This window comes from Anoplophora glabripennis, unplaced genomic scaffold (genome assembly GCF_000390285.2).
Source record: "Anoplophora glabripennis isolate ALB-LARVAE unplaced genomic scaffold, Agla_2.0 scaffold316, whole genome shotgun sequence".
NCBI classification, from domain to species: Eukaryota; Metazoa; Arthropoda; class Insecta; order Coleoptera; family Cerambycidae; genus Anoplophora; species Anoplophora glabripennis.
In genome coordinates, this window is record NW_019416446.1 from 517,632 (window position 1) to 536,261 (window position 18,630).

General features: G+C 33.9%; 2 protein-coding genes across 3 annotated transcripts in view; one reads left to right on the forward strand and one right to left on the reverse strand.

Moving 5' to 3' along the window:
• LOC108908589 (myelin regulatory factor) overlaps window positions 1–8,104 on the reverse strand; it is a 59,004-nt gene extending 50,900 nt beyond the window's left edge. For both annotated transcript variants that reach the window (XM_018712666.1, XM_018712665.1), the window contains exon 1: window positions 7,921–8,104. In XM_018712666.1, the coding sequence (XP_018568182.1) occupies window positions 7,921–7,963 (43 nt within the window). In that variant the 5' untranslated portion in view covers window positions 7,964–8,104. The remainder of the gene's footprint in view (window positions 1–7,920) is intronic.
• A 958-nt stretch (window positions 8,105–9,062) lies between these two features.
• LOC108908601 lies at window positions 9,063–18,597 on the forward strand. Its single transcript, XM_018712684.1, has 5 exons — window positions 9,063–9,370; window positions 9,466–10,498; window positions 15,285–15,461; window positions 15,527–15,619; window positions 15,677–18,597. The coding sequence occupies exons 2-5, from the start codon at window positions 9,485–9,487 to the stop codon at window positions 16,520–16,522; spliced, it is 2,130 nt and encodes a 709-aa protein (XP_018568200.1). The 5' UTR covers window positions 9,063–9,370; window positions 9,466–9,484; the 3' UTR covers window positions 16,523–18,597.
• The last annotated feature ends 33 nt before the right edge of the window (window positions 18,598–18,630 follow it).

Consider the following 18,630-nt stretch of genomic DNA (forward strand, 5'->3'; position numbering starts at 1 on the left):
GTTTTTGGAGCATAAGGTGACCTCAGTAATGTAAATGTTAATAACTTGATAATTACTCATTTTATGGAAGTCTAACAAGTATACATTATTTACGTAAAAAATACTAGTAAATTCTATAACGTACGAAAAACGAATATTTGTACAGTGCCGCACAATTTAGGGGGGATAAAAGGTGAAACGACACCTATCGCACGCCACTAGAAGAAGCCAATAAATGGTTTCTGCCATATTTATGCATCCTTTAAGCTAGTAAATCTGTCTGTTGAGTTTGATAAAGAAATATTAACTAATACCGGAGCTACAGGAAAAAATAGTTTATTATTTTTAAATTTCAACGCCCTGTATCTCGAAAATGAGCCGCTTTAGGACATATGTTTATTAAGTAAACTGCACTAATTTTTGGATTTTTTACATACCATATCCGTTTGTAACACCTATTCATTAACACCCTGTATATAAAAACCATTGTACAGTAGTATAATCGATTTTTTTCAGAATTATATTCAATGATGACTGATGTGTGTCAAATTACCCGTGATCTTCGATCCTTGTTGGCTACAAAATATTCAAGGAAGAAGGAATGATAGAATCTAGGTTAAAAAACCAATGGATAGAATAAATATAATTACAGGGTGGTTCACAAATGGTGACCAAAAATGAAACCTCGTATTCTTTGGTTAATTTTAAGGGGAGTCTTTCCTGCAAAGTTTTTATATAGGGCGATTCGTTAAAAAGATACAGTGTTAAACTTCAAAAAATATTTTTAATTTTTTAAATAATTTAAAAACTATTAAGAGAAATAATTTGAAATTGGTCACGTGTTCATGTAAACATTGTCCAAAAGCTGAGGGCTTTTTCTAAAATTTACATGCTCCAGCTTATTTAAAATAAAATAGTACGCCATTGCTTTACGGCAACAACCACGATATTTTCGGATTCGTCTTTCTGTGTTCTACAAATTACTATTCTCTTATATTTTTCGAAAAAAGCTTGATTTTCGAGTAAAACTTAAAAAAACTGATCTAAATCCCCTAGATTTTTACTTTTAGGGCTACCTAGGTTACTTGTCTATAAAATAAAATAAACAATAGCCAGGAATTATGGCAAAAAATTGTAGATGGAGTTAACATTATCAGAGCCCAACAAAACTCATTTTTTAAAGTAAGGCAAAACTTGAATAAAAGGGTTAAACAATGAATATTTTCAACATGTATTGTAATTTGCTGCTGTTTTGTTTCCAAGATTATTGTAGATTGATTTCATTTAGATTTCGGATATTCATTTTGTCAACCACTTTTTTTACATTTCCTTTTACTTAATTGCTTTTAGTCCAAATAAATGGGCCTTAAAATCGCAATTTTGGTCAACTTGCCTAATTTTTTGGTATAAGTTAGTTTGAGGTATATAATAAGTGACAATAATTTTTTTTTCAAGATAACTCAGAAGAGGGTAAGAGCTAGAAAAAAATTTCTTATAAAAGTTGTAGAGCCTAAAATTCTACATAAAAATGGACTATTGACTTTTTCTTGTACTATTAAAATTAACAGTCAGGGAGACTAGAGCTTAAGGGATGATTTCAGAAATTTAAAAAATCATAAGCAGAAAAGTGAATGAATTTTATAATTTTTTTTTAATCTACTCTAAAAATGTACTCTCTTTTCAGAGAAATAGATATATTTTTTAATTTCTAATAAAAAAGTTATAACTTCACAAAGCGAACGTGATTTTTTATCTTTGTCGTAAAACAAAATTTCGAAAGCAACTTTTCATTATTTTAAATAATCAATCGAATGACAGAAGAAAATTGTTTTAGTGTTAAATCATAAAAATTAACGATTAAAAAATTTAAATTGTTACAACTTTTTTATTAAAAATTAAAAAATATATCGAAGTATTTCTCTGAAAAGAAAGTTTACATTTTTTAGAGTAGATTGAAAAAAAAATATAAAATTCATTAATTTTTCTGCTTGTTATGATTTTTTTAAATTTCTGAAATCATCCCCTAACTTCTAGCACCCTAACTCTGTTAATTTTAATAGTAGGAACAAGAAAAAGTTAATAGACCATGTAGAATTTTATGCTCTACAACTTTTATAAGAAACTTTTTTCTATTTTGCAAAAAGTATCTACAACAGATACACTTAACATCCACTAGGATTGAAGCCCTTGAAAAAACGTTGCATAACCTTTTGAAATAGTTTTCTTTATTTAATCATCTCATTGAAAAATTACGTATAATTCGAAAGCGGTCTCCTTTTTTTCACTGAAAAAGTAAACATTTTGTGTGAAATTCTTTATTTTTGTTCGAGAATGTATATACAGGGTGGACAAAAAAATTATGGCCACGTTAATGGAGAAATGTTGCTGTAGGTTGCGTCATCTAGCGGCAGTGGCAAAATTGATACAATTTTCGTGTTACGCATGCTGAGTATCAACACAGTACCAAATTTAATCAAAATCCGTTGAAGAGTTTTCAAGATATTTCTAAAAATAATTGGAAAGGAAGTTAATTATACAGCCTGTAGAACGAAAACGAGTAACATTTTGCTACGGCATGTTGGGCATAAACGCTTTATTTTGATGCTAGCTATCACCCTTTGGCTAATGTCCAATTAATTAAGGAACACCCTGTATAGCTATGGAAGTAGATACACACAATAATTGTCAAGTACATTTCAAGAAGAAACGTCTCTTCTAGGTTTCAAAGTCACTTCTGGCGGAAATACCCAGTCAGTAATTTAAAATAAGAGAAATACAGAGTGATTAATTTGAAAAGGCGCATACTCGCGATAGATCTGATCAAATTAAGTTGTTTAACCTTTTCCGAGGCACGAAACGATTTTCCTCGGGAATTCCGCAAAAGACATTGTTAAATAGTTTATTGACATCTAAACATCGCTCATGTAGTTTGTTTAATTAGTGTAGATGCCCTGTATGGCCCGAGTCCGGTTTTTTTTAAGTACTCAAACATCGGTCCGTAATGAAAGTTTTGAGAAGTCATTAATAATAACGGTGATAAAAATATCGAATATGACAATTCCAGGTGTGGGTATCGGACAACTAGATGAATGATAGGATTTCGAGAATTATTCAAATTATAGTGATTTTAACAATAAAATGGCACAGATTACTGATTGAAACTACTAGTTATTCGAAACAATAAAAAAAAAAAATGGAAAAGAAAGTTGACGCGACAGTTTTCCATTCTTCTTCATAAAAATAAATGATTTTTTTGATTTCAACAATCGATGAAGCTGTAAGTGCAAAAACACTCACAGCGTGGAGACATCTAATTCTTTACAGTTTTCTGTACGTACCCTCAAATGTCTCGTTATGTATTTTACCTTTACTTCAATCCTAAAATTTCGATTCAGGTTCAGCAGGAAATTATTTCTCACACCCAACTTTCAATCAAGGCCACCTAACAAGAAATACGCATATTTCTTCTATAACGATAATAAATTGTCTCAAGCTGTAATTGAGCAAGCTACACCTACAGCTTTACTTTTTTTATTGGCACTGATCAAAAAATCAAATAAATAACACCAAATCAAGCTTATTATTTTGTTCCAACGGTTTCATTATTTCTAATTGGGTAATTTTTTCGGTACGACCATTTCGGTTGTTAATAAAAACTATTTTATTTAAAATAAAATGGCTTGGCACCCAAACAGAAGTTTATTAGAAGAATTAGAAGAAACATTTTATATCGAATTTTGCTTTCGAACGAATCAACGTCAAAAACGCACTCAAATTCAACTTTTTAAATGGAACGCCCTGTATATTTTTATATATTTGGTTAAAGCTTTCCCTTGTAATAAGAAATAAATTACACTAATCAGAAAAACTAAAGGAAAAAAATCCTAGATTTTAAGGTGATTTTCAAAAAGCTGTAACTTAGAGAAAAATGGTCGTAAAATAATAAAAAAATAAGCACATTGAAGCTTGAAGTTTCTATTTACAGGATCTGAAAGTCATCAATTGTTATCTTTAAGAAATCATAAGAAATCTAGTGGAAAAAAAATTGAAAAATTTTGCTTCCCTTTCCAAAGGTCCACAGGCCTCAATTAATTTTTTTTTGACAATCCCACCTATTTGAGCGTTTAGTTTGATTCATCCTCTTTATTTTGAGCTGTTCAACAGCTTTGTACGATGATTTGTCGCCGAGTTATCGTCATTCAAAGCAAAAATGACTTTTTTGTCTTTGATAATTAATTATTTGGGAACTAATGATCATACAGAAAATCTAAGCGGGGTTTTAAAAACTTCAAAGGAATCTCTATAAGACTTTCTTATCGTTTTCTGATAAAACAATTTTTTCGATGCAAGAAACTTGATTAAAAAAAAGTTAAAAATTTGCGTATTCAACGACTTTTGTTAAACTTGAGCAACTACACAAACAATGAATTGACTAAGGATATTTTCGGTTTTTTTTTAAACATAAAAGTATCTCAAAGAAACCCCCAGGAGTTCAAACCGCTGCGATTTTGCTTTCATTGTGATCCGAATAATTGAAATTGTCACTTTCGCTAAATTTCAATTAAAGTACATATAATTTTTGCATCTTTTGTTAATTTGTTTAAAGTGAAAGTGTTTTTTCGCAAAAGTCCATTTCTTTCATCAAAAAGCGTTAAATATCGAAAAAAAAATTATTGAAAATATATATTTTTTTGAACTAGAAACTTCAAACATCAATTTGATTTTCTTATTGCTCTACGAACATTTCAAAGCCTTTTGAAAATCACCCAAACATTTAGAATTTTCTTCATCCTTTAATTTGTGAGACTAGTTTAGTTATTAGCGGTTTTTTTAACTTATTCCTATTATAACGATGTTAAACTATTAGTATTTATGTTTGTTTATTTGCTACATTATTTTTTTAAATCAATAATAATTGGTCTCTACTGCGAAATAAAAAGAATCTGCAATCGTTACAGCAATTAACCCCAAAATTGTTTGCAAGAATATTCGTTTTTCGTTGTTTTAATAAAGTTTTGGGTGACATTTCAAAAAAGTCACAAGAGTACAAATATACGACACTGGTAAGTGAAATGAAGAATTACTGGTATGATTTTTTTAGGTACTATTATATTACATTTAATGATGTGCTATACAAATAAAGCAGTGTATTTTCAATAATAGACAGTTGGGTAATTAAAATTTAGTACAGAAGAGTGTGAAGTATAATTTAATGCATCTCAAAGGTTATCAGGATTACTTAACTCTTCATAATTCTATCGAACTTAAAGCCACTACGATAGTTATACAGGGTAGCCCATCGAAAACGTACCGCAAGGCATTACAGGGTAGTAATGAACTTTTCGGCAAAATCCAAAAACAGGTAAAGTTTGCTTCTGAGGGGGACAACTTTTGACGAACAATATTTTTGACGAGAAATGCGAAAATCGATTTAATTTTACTCCAAAATTTACGGTATTAGCTTAGTAAATTCCTTCAAAAGAATTCGCTGTTTTTTTTTCTGATTTGCGAATTCTTTAGCCTGATTTTGGTGAGCAAAAAATTGTCCGTTTTTTGTTTCGTATTTAGATAGGCCACAAGAAGTTGCTAGAAAACTGTCTTGTGACTTGTAGTTGAAGACTACCAATACTGCCGAGTCTTTTAAATTGATTAATTATGGTGTACTCAATTCCAGAAAGAGTAGAAATTATTGAGCTTTTTTTCAAAAATAATTAATGCGGAAATCGGGTCGCTGAACTGTTCAACCAACGGCATCCTGAGAAACATGCGTCTGGAAAAATTGTTCGCGAATTGGTGGCCAAATTTCGCGAAACTGGCTCCGTTCATAACAAAAAGAGGCAGGTTGAAAATCCGGTACTAAATGAACCTACGGAAATAGCGGTATTGGGGCAAGTGGCAATGGATAGTACGCTGAATACAATGCAATTGGCTACTGCGACAGGAGTGAGACGTGTCCAACGAATATTAAAAAAATACAAATTCCATCCTTATAAGATTCGGCTAGTGCAAGAGCTAAATGAAGACGATTTTGATCGTCGTTTGCAATTTTGCGAAATAATGACTGAACGAGCGATAAACGATAATTTCCTCTTTAATGTGTGTTTTTCGGACCAATGTACGTTCTTCTTGAATGGTTTAGTGAATCGCCATAATTGTCGTTACTGGGCTGATACCAATCCAAGGATTTTCCATGAGACACACTCCCAACACCCCCAGAAGTTGAATGTATGGGCAGGTATTTTTGGAAATTCCATTGTAGGTAATTTTTTCCTTCCTGGAAATTTGACAGGCGATATGTACTTGGATTTACTACAAAATGTCATCGACCCAGCTCTAACAAATATCATAGAGGACGACCCTGCTTACAATGAACACGAACTGATTTTCCAGCAATTGCCTAAATGAGATGTTTCCAGTACGCTGGATAGGACGGAGAGGTGCAATTGAGTGGCCCCCTCGGTCACCCGACTTAAATCCTTTAGATTTCTTTCTCTGGGGGCACATTAAAAGCAAAGTTTACAGCACTCCACCTGATACCTTGGAAGATCTGCGAGGACGAATCATTAATGTACGTCGCGAAGTAACACCGCAAGTGCTCCAGAATGTTCGACAACGGTTTGAAAACAACCTGTATCATTGTATGCAAGGTGGCGGACAACATTTTCAGCATTTACTTGACTAATACCGTAAGTTTTGAAGTAAAATTAAATCGATTTTCGCATTTCTCGTCAAAAATATTGTTCGTATTTTCAAAGCTGCATATTTTCTAAAATAATGAATCGATTTTCAAAAAGTAAGAATCGATGTATAGAGAATTAAAAGCCCTTTCTAATGACCCCCCACTTGACCCCCATTCCCATTTGAAAAAAATTAGGGGATAACACCCCCACTTAGGGGGTTGAAGATTTTGGTTTGCTTTTTGAGCCAAAAGTTGTCCCCCTCAGAAACAAATTTGACCTGTTTTTGGATTTTGCCGAAAAGTTCTTTACTACCTTGTAATGCCTTGCGGTACGTTTTCAATGGGCTACCCTGTATATGACTAAAGTAATTAAAAACGAATCAAAATCATGAGCTAAAAAGTACATAAGACACAACAAATAACATCTATAACAATTTCCATAAAAGTAAATGAAAAATATCTGCTATTAAAGCATTTTATCATTGTAATAATTGTAGTGTTAAAATTATTCGGGTTGCAAATGAAAAATCTGGTACAGTGGGCAAGTTTGCAGAGTTCTATAAATATTGTTTCGTTGTTGTTTACACAAAACGACACTTCTAAAATAAAATATTCGATTCACTATCGGGGAAATAAAAAGAAAATAATCGAATTGCAGTTTATCATAAAAAATATTATTGTATGTCGACGAGATGAATGACCTTCATAATCTCAAGTAGGTAAATGTTCCTAACCAATATCTTCGCTGTAACAATACAATATTTAACGCCAGTAATCAATTGTATAAACAATTTACGTAAAAACCGTCGGTCGCCTAATAGTGTATTATTAAGATTAGGACGTCCCGAAAACTATAATACCGAAGCGCGCTGGAAATTTTCGCGAAATTGGAATTGCTATCGCGAAAACACCTGTTGATATTCAACATACTTTTAACAACAACGTTCATTTCTTCTAATTTATACCAGGATTTGTGCAAGCGTTCCCATAATCATCGGAAAATGAAGAAACCTAGTTTATGATGTCAAATAAATAAAATAAAGAAATAATAGTCCTCCCCCCTTCTAAAGTTGTATATGAAAACATTTATTCAATTTATTTATAAATTAGAGTACAATAAGGCGTTTAATAGTTTTAATGCGATTCTTGTACGTTCTAAAACAAATGGATTTCAAGGCGAACCATTAATATTTGTTTAAATCGCAATATTAGCAACAAATTGATTAAAAAAATCAGACATAAACTATTTTTTTACAACTTACCCAAAATCGCCTGGATAGCTAGATCTGCGGATAGAGAATCCATATTTCCTGGGGTTTTACTGCTAGTATACAATCATTTTCGCGGTTTATTCACTTAAACATGCACTTATTTCACATTTTTCCCGAGTTTTCACAACTTTTGAACTTTTCGTCGAGTTCCTGATTACCACGTTATTTGACAGATCTGCTTACTTACTTCATCTGAACTACCTTAGCCAATGCTTACATCCATTAAAATGTTGACTACCTGTAACCAATAAAAACAATCAAACTTTTTAAAAATGAAATACAAAAATACCCAATGGAAATTCTCTAAAAATAATTATTAGCTACAGATTAACTTACAACTATTATGTTTCGTCTTAAGATATATTGAATGAAGTAAACAAAAACAAGAATTTCCAGGGCCTTTTGTATTAGAAATCTAGGAGTGTTCTATTACAATTAATTTATAGAAAAAAAAATTAAAATTTCAACACGAAGAACATCATGGAATAATTATTACTGTAATTTCAAATTCATGTTTTTAACTTTTTCTCCAATACGCAATATTTGAAATTACAGTTCACTTTATTATCCACTATCACCGCCCAAATTTTGTGGAAAGTAACATAAAACATAAAATATGTAAATTAATGACGTAGCAGCTAAATATGTAATTACTAAATATGTAGGTATCTTGTCCAAACCAATTAACGCAAGTGAAAAAATATGTATGTTATTCATTCATGAATCATAAATATCGATTATGTACAGCTGGTTTTTTAAATCTTGGACTACGAATTTTTCCTAGAAATCCAACTGTGATTGGCGAGCCTGATACAAGGTAGCTATAATAGAAGGTTGGACCGTAGTTTTTGAATCGGGCCACAGATCAGCTACTAAATAGTTTTGGTAACGTCATAAGAAGTTTTATTTAAATTAGGTTTATGTGATGTTGCCTTTTGTACTATTGTATGGGTTTAATGTTAAAAATGATATGTAATTCGTTTAATAATATTCCAGCGCAATTATCTCGATACCGGTTGAAATTGTGTGAGATGACCTAGTGTTTGTCTACTCTTGGGTACTGTACATCACTAATCGAGCTGAACTGTACGTAAGATTGACCTAGTACCAGCTGTTTACAATTTACGCGATCTTGTTTGAGAATGGCTGCTGTTTCTTGCCGATTTTCGAAAAAACAAGCCAGAGATGACCGGAAATTAAACATAAAACATAAATAAATACAAACACAATACTAATAAATGAACCTCTACCAAAATAACAAGTTTTTAAATCAGAATAACTGTTCGTCGTCGAGATACAGCGTATTTAGGAAAATAACATAAATATATTGGTGTTTAATATTAGAAAAAATAAAAATAGCGCTATTTTATTAAACGTAAGTTTCCCTAATTGATCCGATACGATGTAAAGCAGCTACGAGTAAGTTTCCTGATTGACTAAGGTAATGATAGGTGCCTGCAAAGTGTAAGTTCTTAAGGAAGTGTTTTGCCTTAATAGGCATTTCCTGTGATGCTTAACGCTGAATTATTATTACAGCCGACAAGAATTGACGAAAATGGACAACTCCCAAGGTACACATTGCAAAAAAGAGCGGAACTTCCCAAGCCTAGACCTCAAGGATCTCTCGACATTAAATGCGGTGCCCCAACCAGTCCTGGTGGTGCAGTCCCCCAAAACCCCAACCCTCTCGAAGAAACTGAAGGCGGTCAGCCTGGATTCGGACCCACCCACCCAGTCGTCGACTTTAGATGTGTCTAGAGACGTTTTCTCGATGCCAAATACACCAAAACGACAAATAAAGAAATTGTCATGTGATTTTGAAGATGGACCACACAAATCGACCTTAGCACCTAACTTTAGCTCAAACCTCAAGAAGTTCGCCTCAAACAATAGTATTTCCGGGTCGCAGACATTAAAGACCCTACCCGAGATCATGACGTTACAAGACTTCTCCGACGGTCCTGTTACCGAACCAATTAAGATAAAGGCGAAAGGGCTGTTAGAACGTAGAGGGTCCAATGCTAGTCTAACGATAGACCTGGGCTCAAATTCTAGTATCGCGGAGGTGAAGACCACGCCGTTCACGCGACTCAACACGGCGAAAAGTGTTTCTAACCTCAACCTGTCGACTTTCGGAAGCATAGACAAGGCCTGCGCCTGTTACAAGAAGTGCGAGGCGCAGAATAAGGCCGCTGAGAGGAGGAAATCGCAGGAGACCTGCGGCAATTGCATCATATACGAGTCCGTGCCGAGTAAAATCAACAACTGCAAGATCAAATGCCAGAGCGTGAAGAAGTGTAACTGCTGCGCCAAGTCCCGCAGGAAATCCTTGTCGAACGAGAATTTGTATGTGCCGCCCTGCGGGTTCTGTCAAACGGGAGCTTTCAAGGATTGTTCAGGGGCCACCAAGCATTGCAAGGGGTACAGAAAAGCGTATTATCCGAGGCAACCCGATTTGGAGTCTTCGCAGCTGCTGTCCGAGGATTTCAAACTGCATCTGCAGAATATACAGTACCTTCAGACCGCTGGGAACGTTTTGTCGGTGGAGGATTTGAAACAGACTTGCGAGGTAAGACCGTAGAGCTATTAATATGGGGTTACTGCTTAAGGATGCTTGTACCGTGAAAGTGTGTTTTCTACAAAAATCGAAGATTTTAAATGGTTAACAGTTGAGCTTTTTAGGATTTAGCAAATGACGAAAACTTTGTAGCAGTTGATGTTGCCATATCTGTTCTGTTTTTTTTTTCTTTTTTTTTATAAAGTAATACATTTATTCTGTTTAAAATGGGCAAAATTAAAAAAATAAAATAATTTGAAATATAAATTATAACAAACTATAGCAGTGTATTCAACATTACTTCAAAAATAACTTGTAATTTAATTGCGAACGACGAGAAAGTGGCCAACATTCACGAAAATAAACAACCAAGAGATGGCGCTGCTTTTGCTCGATTCATAGCGAAATATAGCGGATGTAATATAGCGAATATAGCGGAAAAATAGCGGATGTAATTTGTATTTCGTATTACTATGTCATTCCATTTAATATTGTTTTTTATTGTAATTTAAATTATGACATCTGCGTCAGGTTTCTCTAATTCTTTCAAACCTTTTAGCAGTTGCATTTGCTTTAAATCGGGCATTTATTAAGTACTTGTACAAATTTTAAAGGGTGAATCTTTGATTAATTTTAAGACAAAAATATATCACTCTTGAGATACAGAGCATCCAAAAAAACATTTTTGTTTCAGCAATTATTGTAAATATTAGTAACTTATTTCTGGAAGTAGCTTAATCTTAGTCTTGTAAACGATCTAAGTTTGTCACATCGCAAAAAATTAAAGGGTCAAAAGAATTTAGGTGAAAAATGAGCGTATCGGGAATTAAAAAAAGCATTTTGAAGCTCTAAGATTCTAGTTTTTAGATCTTCCCGTCGAAATTTTTTTAGAAATAGCACGACAAAAAAATTTTCCAGACTTGGAAAAAATTTTTTCAGCTAAGCCATTGCAGGAAAAAAGGTATTTTTATGTTTTTTTAGAAAATTGACGGCTAAATTAGAAATGTTCACGAAATGACTAATGTTAAGGATGACTTTTACAGTTTCGATGTACCCAGAACCCTGTGAAGTTTTATCTCGATTTAGCGAACCGTTTCTTTGTTTCAAACAGTCAAACTTTTGAAAAAAATTAATGGGTCACGTTTTCTGAGCTTCGCAATCATGATTAAAATGGAAAACAATATTTTTTTGTGGTTTTCTCACATTTTTACGGCAAATAACGTTTAAATTAATGAAAAAAAAAAAAAAATTAATTTTTTTTCAAAGAAAACGGGTAGTTTTTTTAAATGATTACCGACTGCATAAAAATTAATTAGAAATTGGTCTCAAAAAACGGTATGAATTAGGGTCGAAATCTGGTTTGGATCATCAAACTAATTTTAATTTAATTAAAAATTGATGAACAGAGCAGAACACAGCATAGGACGAAAAAGCCGAATCGTGCTGGAAACAGTGGAAACAATTGGATTTTGTTTTCTTCAATGTCTGGAAGGTTTTCCAAAAAAAAATAAAAAAAAAGTTAAAAAATTTCGAAAACTTAGAATTTTTTTTAATCAATTTCAACGTTATTTGCGGTAAAAAATGTGAGAAAACCTCAAAAAAATTTTTTTTTCCATTTTAATCATGATTATGAAGTGTTTAAGCTCAAAAAACGTGACCTTTAATTTTTTTCAAAAGTTTGACTGAAACAACGAAACGGTTCCCTAGATCGAGATGAAACTTTACAGGGTTTTTCTGGGTATATCGAAATGTAAAAGTCATGCTTAACATTAGTCATTTCGTGAATATTTCTAATTTAGCCGTCAATTTTCTAAAAAACCATAAATTATCTTTTTTTCCCGTTTTTAAAAATTTCTGTAAAAAATGAAAAAAAAAATTATTTTCGAAAAGTTGCGGCAGCATGTTATAGGAAATTTATTCCAGTTTTCGAAACGGTTCTTCAATTCTCTGTATGACCATTTGTTGCCGAGATATTGATGATTGAAGACAAAAGGATGCTTTTCCATTAAAAGTCCGATGTTTCGATAAAAAATGGTCGTATCAAAATTTAAAAAATAAAGGAAATGAAGCTGAATAAACAAGCTATCCGGTCCATGCAATGGCTTAGCTGAAAAAAATATTTCCAAGTCCCTGGAAAAAAAAAAGAAAATTTGCAAAAATTTTTTGTCACGCTATTTTTAGAATTTCATGATAACTATAGCTCCTAAAAAATTTTGATCGAAAGATTTAAAAACTAGAATCTTAGAGCTTCAAAATGCTTTTTTTGTAATTCCCGATTCGACCATTTTTCACCTAAATAATATGTCAAAAGTCACGGAAAAATTTCGGAAATTCCTTTGACCCTTTAATTTTTTGCATTAGTGTACAATCAATAAAAGACACATTTCACTTATTTTTCAAAATCTCTTAATGATTCAACTTAAAAAATTTCAACGCAGGTTTAAACCCGTTTTTTTTTACAAAATGGCTGCTTTCAATGACAAATACTAAGAATACCTTTTGTACTTAAAATTGAATGGAGAATAGGTGTGTTAAGTCAACAATGACATAGAGAGCGACACAAAAAAATTAAGGTTATTTAAATCCAGATACAACTCTGTATCTGGTGCCGTCTAACATTAAACTAACTAAATATTTGAGTTTCTTATCAACAATACTCCCAGTTTCCAGAATTTCATAAAATTGCCACGTTATTGAACAAAAAAATAATTAAACACCTTTTTTTTGGATGCTCTGTATCAAGAACCAAGCCGTTGCACCTGTAAGGTTTGTACAGGTACTTAATAAACACCTTGTATATATTTGTAGTTGTAAAAGAGGATAGTAACTCTTCCATAAATACTCGTACATTTGTCACTGACGATTTGATATTTTTGTTGTATTTACGTAACGGTTTTTTTTTTCATACTATTTTAAGTTTTTCGTAAATGTTATTTTAAAAATTTGTATATTTTTGGATATGATCAACACTAATCGGAGTTTTAATTTCCCTTGTTGCGGATGTTTTGTTACTTTGTGTTTGAGCAAAGTTGATTGTTTTCCATAATTTTTCATTGAAGTTGCTGTGTGATATTTGTTTTTCTTTTGTTTTAGATTAGGGTTATGTTAGGTTAGGATAGGTTAGGTCAAGACAGGTAAGATTAGGTTAGGATAGGTTATATTAGTTTAAATAGCGAGCGTTCAAATAAAAACGTGGTCGAAGTTGGCTCTGACACATTGGACGTAGGGAGTAGCTTATAGCTCAACGAGCTGTATAGCAGCTGTCAGTTTCAATAACGTTAATGACTATATAACTTTATTTTAAAGAATAATCGTGATAACAATAACAAACAATTAAAGGAGCTGCGGAAAGTGTCCCCCTCCTTGTTCCAAGCACTTTTCACACCTGTTCCTCAAAGAATTAAAGACATTTTCTAAGATGCTCGGGGTATTGTTAATTTCACGAATCTTGTCTATAAGTCGAGCCTGCAGATGGTTTAAATCAGGAATAGGCAGTTCAAAAATAGTGTTTTTAAGGTAAGGCCACAAAAAGAAATCACACGGCGTAACATCACATGACCTCGGTGGAAATTCATGTTCAGCATTGAGACTTATTAGTCGATTTTGGAAAACTTCCCTCAACATATTCATCGTCTCGCCTGCCGTATGTGCCCTTGCGCCATCTTGTTGAAAGTAAAAGTTTGTAATTTCGATTTCTTCCAGCTGGTTAACAAAAGGAGCGATAATTTCTTCTCTATACCTTTGCGCAGTAAGAGTACCGTTAAAAAAAATAGGTCCATAAATCCTCCTTCGATTGAGAGCACACCAAACTCCAACTTTTTGAGCGTGTAGAGGGCCCTCGACAAAAAAGTTATCTGGTTTTTCAGAAGACCACATTCTCATATTCTGTGAGTTTACGTAACCACTTAAATGAAACCAGGCTTCATCAGAAAAAAAGGTGATATGATGAAGTTCACCGTAGTTGTTTAAAAACCATTCATAAAATACAGCCCGTCGCGGAAAATCAACTTCATGAAGTTCTTGTTGACAAGTTAAACGATAGGAGAACAAACGCAAATCTTTTTTTAACACTGTGTGGCAGGTACCGACTGATACTCCCACCATTTGTGATAAAACACGTACAGGAGTTCTTGGCGCATTTTCCATTATTTGTTGGACATTTTCTTTTAATTCTTCAGTCTGCTTTTTAGGTCGGCCGCTTCCTTCTTTTCTTGTTACACTGCCCGTTTCACGAAAAACATTAACACAACGCTGAACTGCACTTTGAAAAATTTTGTACTCAACAACGCCGGGAAATTGATTTTGAAATTCTATGAAACATTCCCCAGTAGAATACTTCCATATTCCATCAATCTTGCGTCTATTTCTAAAGTAGGACTCTGTGATAAACACTTTTTGTTCTTGAGAAAACACCATTTTAAACGCTTTTTAAAACGAAAATATTCAAATTGATAGCGGCAATATAGCGCTTTGACATATGACGTTTAAGTTCATTTGCTATACGCTACGCCCTACGTCCAAATTTTCAGAACCAACTTGACCACGTTTTTATTTGAACGCTCGTTACATACTTTTTATCAAAATTTTGCATTAGAGTGGTTTATTTACGTCTTTTATATCTTTCTTTCAACTTTTTCTTTCTATCCTCAATTTTTTGTTTTTATACTACTTTTTTAATAATATAGGATTGTTTTTCATTTGGAAAATTTGTTACTTTTTACTGCCCAACAGTTACAAACCTCTTGGACGAAACTTTGTTTTCTGATTTAAGAAAAAGAATTGACGTTATAATTTTTAGGTGTCTCGGGTGCCCAAACTACACCAGGAATTTTGGGAGGTGCCCCTAAATTTACAAGAGAAATGTTATGTCTCTGGTAGTCAGAGTAGGAATCGCTATCGGGGCGTTTTACCAAACGAACACAGCAGGGTCCATTTGTCTGGACCGCAAACCTATATCCACGCGAACTACATCAAAGTAAGCGTCTATGATAAAACAGCTTCTTTCTCATGCTGCACTACCTAAAAAAATTGTTATTTTAGGGGCCCGACTACACAGAAACTGCTTACATCGCCACACAAGGCCCCATGGCCCATACTTGCCAAGATTTCTGGGAAATGGTGTGGATCACCCACGTGAGTACTTTGGTTCGGTCGTTTGTAGAAATGTCTTAACCGTGCTGTTATTTCTAGTGCAAATGCATAGTCATGCTGACGGGTCTGGTCGAGAAGGGCCGGAACAAATGCGAATTGTACTTCCCGTTAGGAAAAAAGAACAATTCCAGAGAAAAATCTTTCTTCTATGTCAAGACCACGAAGATACGCGACAAATTCACTTTCGACAGGAACAGCCAGCAGTACGACATCGAAACGCACGAATTCGAGGAGTTGAACAACGTCAGTTTCGGGAACTACAACATAAAGTTCGTCAAGGAGGAGAATTTGGACGAGTGCCACATCCGGCAGTTGGAACTGACGAAAGGCGACGGCGGGGGCGAGGCGAGGTCCATCTACCATTACTGGTTCTGCAACTGGCCGGACCACAAAATGGCCAACCCGGAACAAGTCTTAAAAATCGCCCTGGACGTCCTGAACATAACGGAGTCCAACAAGAAACCCGACAATAACGCTAGCGACATATCCAGGAGCAACGGGGAATCCTATTTGAAAAGTACAAAGCCGAAACCCGAACTGAGGGTGAAACTATACCACGACAAGTTCCGATTCGACGACGACAAGCACCCGTTCAACAAGAGGGACTCGGCGCTCGCTCTGTTGAAGAACGCGCCGGCGCAAGAGCGTAAAAAGTCCACGGAGAGCATAAAGCTGCCGGTTATCGTCCATTGCAGTGCCGGCATAGGCAGGACGGGTTGTTTCCTGGCCATCCTAAACGGCATCCAGCAGCTTAAGAACAACTCGAACGTTGACGTCTTGGCGATCCTGTGCTCGCTGAGACTAAACAGGGGAGGGATGGTACAAACCGCCGAGCAGTACGAATTGATCCATAGGGTTCTGAGCTTGTACACCACGACGTTGTAGGGGGAGCATTGAGAGCCCTTTTTTTTAGTACAATTTCATAGTTTTATATAGGTATATTTTGAAGCGGTCGCAGTGCGACCACGCTGGAAATCTGACAGGTATGTAACCGTATTTTAAAAACGAATAAGTACAAGTCCGGCGTTTTTGAGAGACGCGGGCGCTCGATCGTGACGGTCGTTTAGATTTTATTACGAAACGCAAAATGACATTTTTAATTTTCAGTAGGTTTAAGTATGGATAGATTACCTCATTGCAATTTTTTTAGTTTTATACGCGTCGGTTGGATGAAGAATTTATATCGAATCTGGAGATTTACTGCATTCGTTGAAGTATATCAAGGTTTCTTTTTAATTTCGCATAATTCAATATGTTTAGGCGGGTTAATAATAAATGTCGCGCAATTTGAGTGAATGTTAAAGTGATATAAATTAGATACACTTCGCATCAAAGTTCATCAGTTTCGTAGTTGATTTCCTTGGGAACGGCTAATCTGATTTTTACGTATCACACTTTTATTCCGAGTAGTGACGATAATTTAAAAAGTATTTCAGTATCCACTAATAAGATTTCTGTAACGATTGCGGCATTTTCTGTTACTATTTTTTTTATTTAAATGGGTATTTTTGTGACATTAATTTTTTTTAAATAAACTGCTTGTGCCAAAGGAATCAGAGAAGGGGTTGATTTTATGAATTTACTTTTGTCTAATATTTCACACTGAGAAAATAGATAATTTTTCTTGGCCCCGTAAACACGACGACACATGATACAGTCAATGTTTCGGAAAACACTGTTGCCGTTCTCAAAACTCCAATTGACTTAAAAAATTATTTGCTTGAGTCAATTTGAATTTTGAGGACGAAACTAGTTTTTCGAAACATTGACTGTGATTGTGCTGTCAAAAAAAGTTATCTCCTTTCCCTCTGTGAGATATTAAGGCAAAACTCAATTTATAATAACCCGTTGATCCTTTTGGCACAAGGGGTGGTTTATTTAATAATTTTTCTTTTCAAAACAGTGGTAAACTAATGTGCTTTAGTTCAGCTGTGTATCTCGTTTCATAACAGAGATAATGACGTGAATCAAAAAATTAATTGTTCAGAACAGGAGTGACTACAATTTGACTACAAGCAAACGTTCCCTATTTTAGCTGGCACACCTTACAGGGCGTTTGAAATTTCTGGGAAAAGATATTATCTCTTATAGTCTGTCTTGAAAGTTGAAATTTCAAAACAAATTCCTGTCCTATCGTCGTTACTAAAGAATAAACTTATAATTAAAAAGAATATAGCCGTTCGTTAGAAAAATAACTTTGAAGTTGAGACCGTTCTTTAGTCAAGTTAATTTTGATATAAAGTGTATTTTAAGTTGCAAAATTAGATTGATTTTTATCAGGAAATGTACTACTAATTTAAATATTCCTGTTTTTGTTTTAAATTCCGTCTCTTCGAATGGCCATTGTATAATTTTGCTAGTCCACATAGTACACTTTTGAAATGTCGTAATGTCCCAACAAAACTAGGTTTAACGTAGCGTATGGGTTTAACAATGACCTTTTTGTATATTTTTAATGTTGCCATAAACCCAAGACGCGAACTCGCAAAGTTTTGATGCCAAAACTAGCGGAAAGATGTGTAAATACATTTTCGGGTTGCTTGGGTAAGAGTTAGCCGAGAGGGGGTAGATTCGGGGGTGATAGAAAATCGAGTCAACTTGGGATGAAACCCTGTCGTTTCTTGCTGCGTGTTAACGAGCTCTCGAGAAAATCAAGCCTATTTGAGTTCGATAAGTCGGAGAAACTGATAAAGGGAATATAGTGCGAGTGGTTATCGGTAAAATTTTATAATTTTTTGATTTTGAAAACAGATTTACGAAATAAGGATCTTATCGGTTTCTCTATACTTCGTCGATACTTGCGGGTGCCTCGGGAGTTTTAAATGTTGCCATATAAAAAATGTGTTTCACTTTAGTTCAAAGATGTACTTATGAGAATAAGTTTTGAATGTATCAGAAACTGTTGAGAAGTTGTCGATAATCATGATAAAATGTATATTGTATGTGATAATTTTTAGATGTAAGGGAAATTTATGTATAATATTTTATATTTT

What these genes read in the sequence shown, in the direction of transcription:
- LOC108908601 (XM_018712684.1), top strand. Translation starts at nt 9,485, where the DNA reads ATGGACAACTCCCAAGGTACACATTGCAAAAAAGAGCGGAACTTCCCA. An exon ending in ATTTGAAACAGACTTGCGAG is followed by an intron (nt 10,499 to 15,284) that starts GTAAGACCGTAG and finishes TATAATTTTTAG; the next exon opens with GTGTCTCGGGTGCCCAAACT. An exon ending in TCCACGCGAACTACATCAAA is followed by an intron (nt 15,462 to 15,526) that starts GTAAGCGTCTAT and finishes TTGTTATTTTAG; the next exon opens with GGGCCCGACTACACAGAAAC.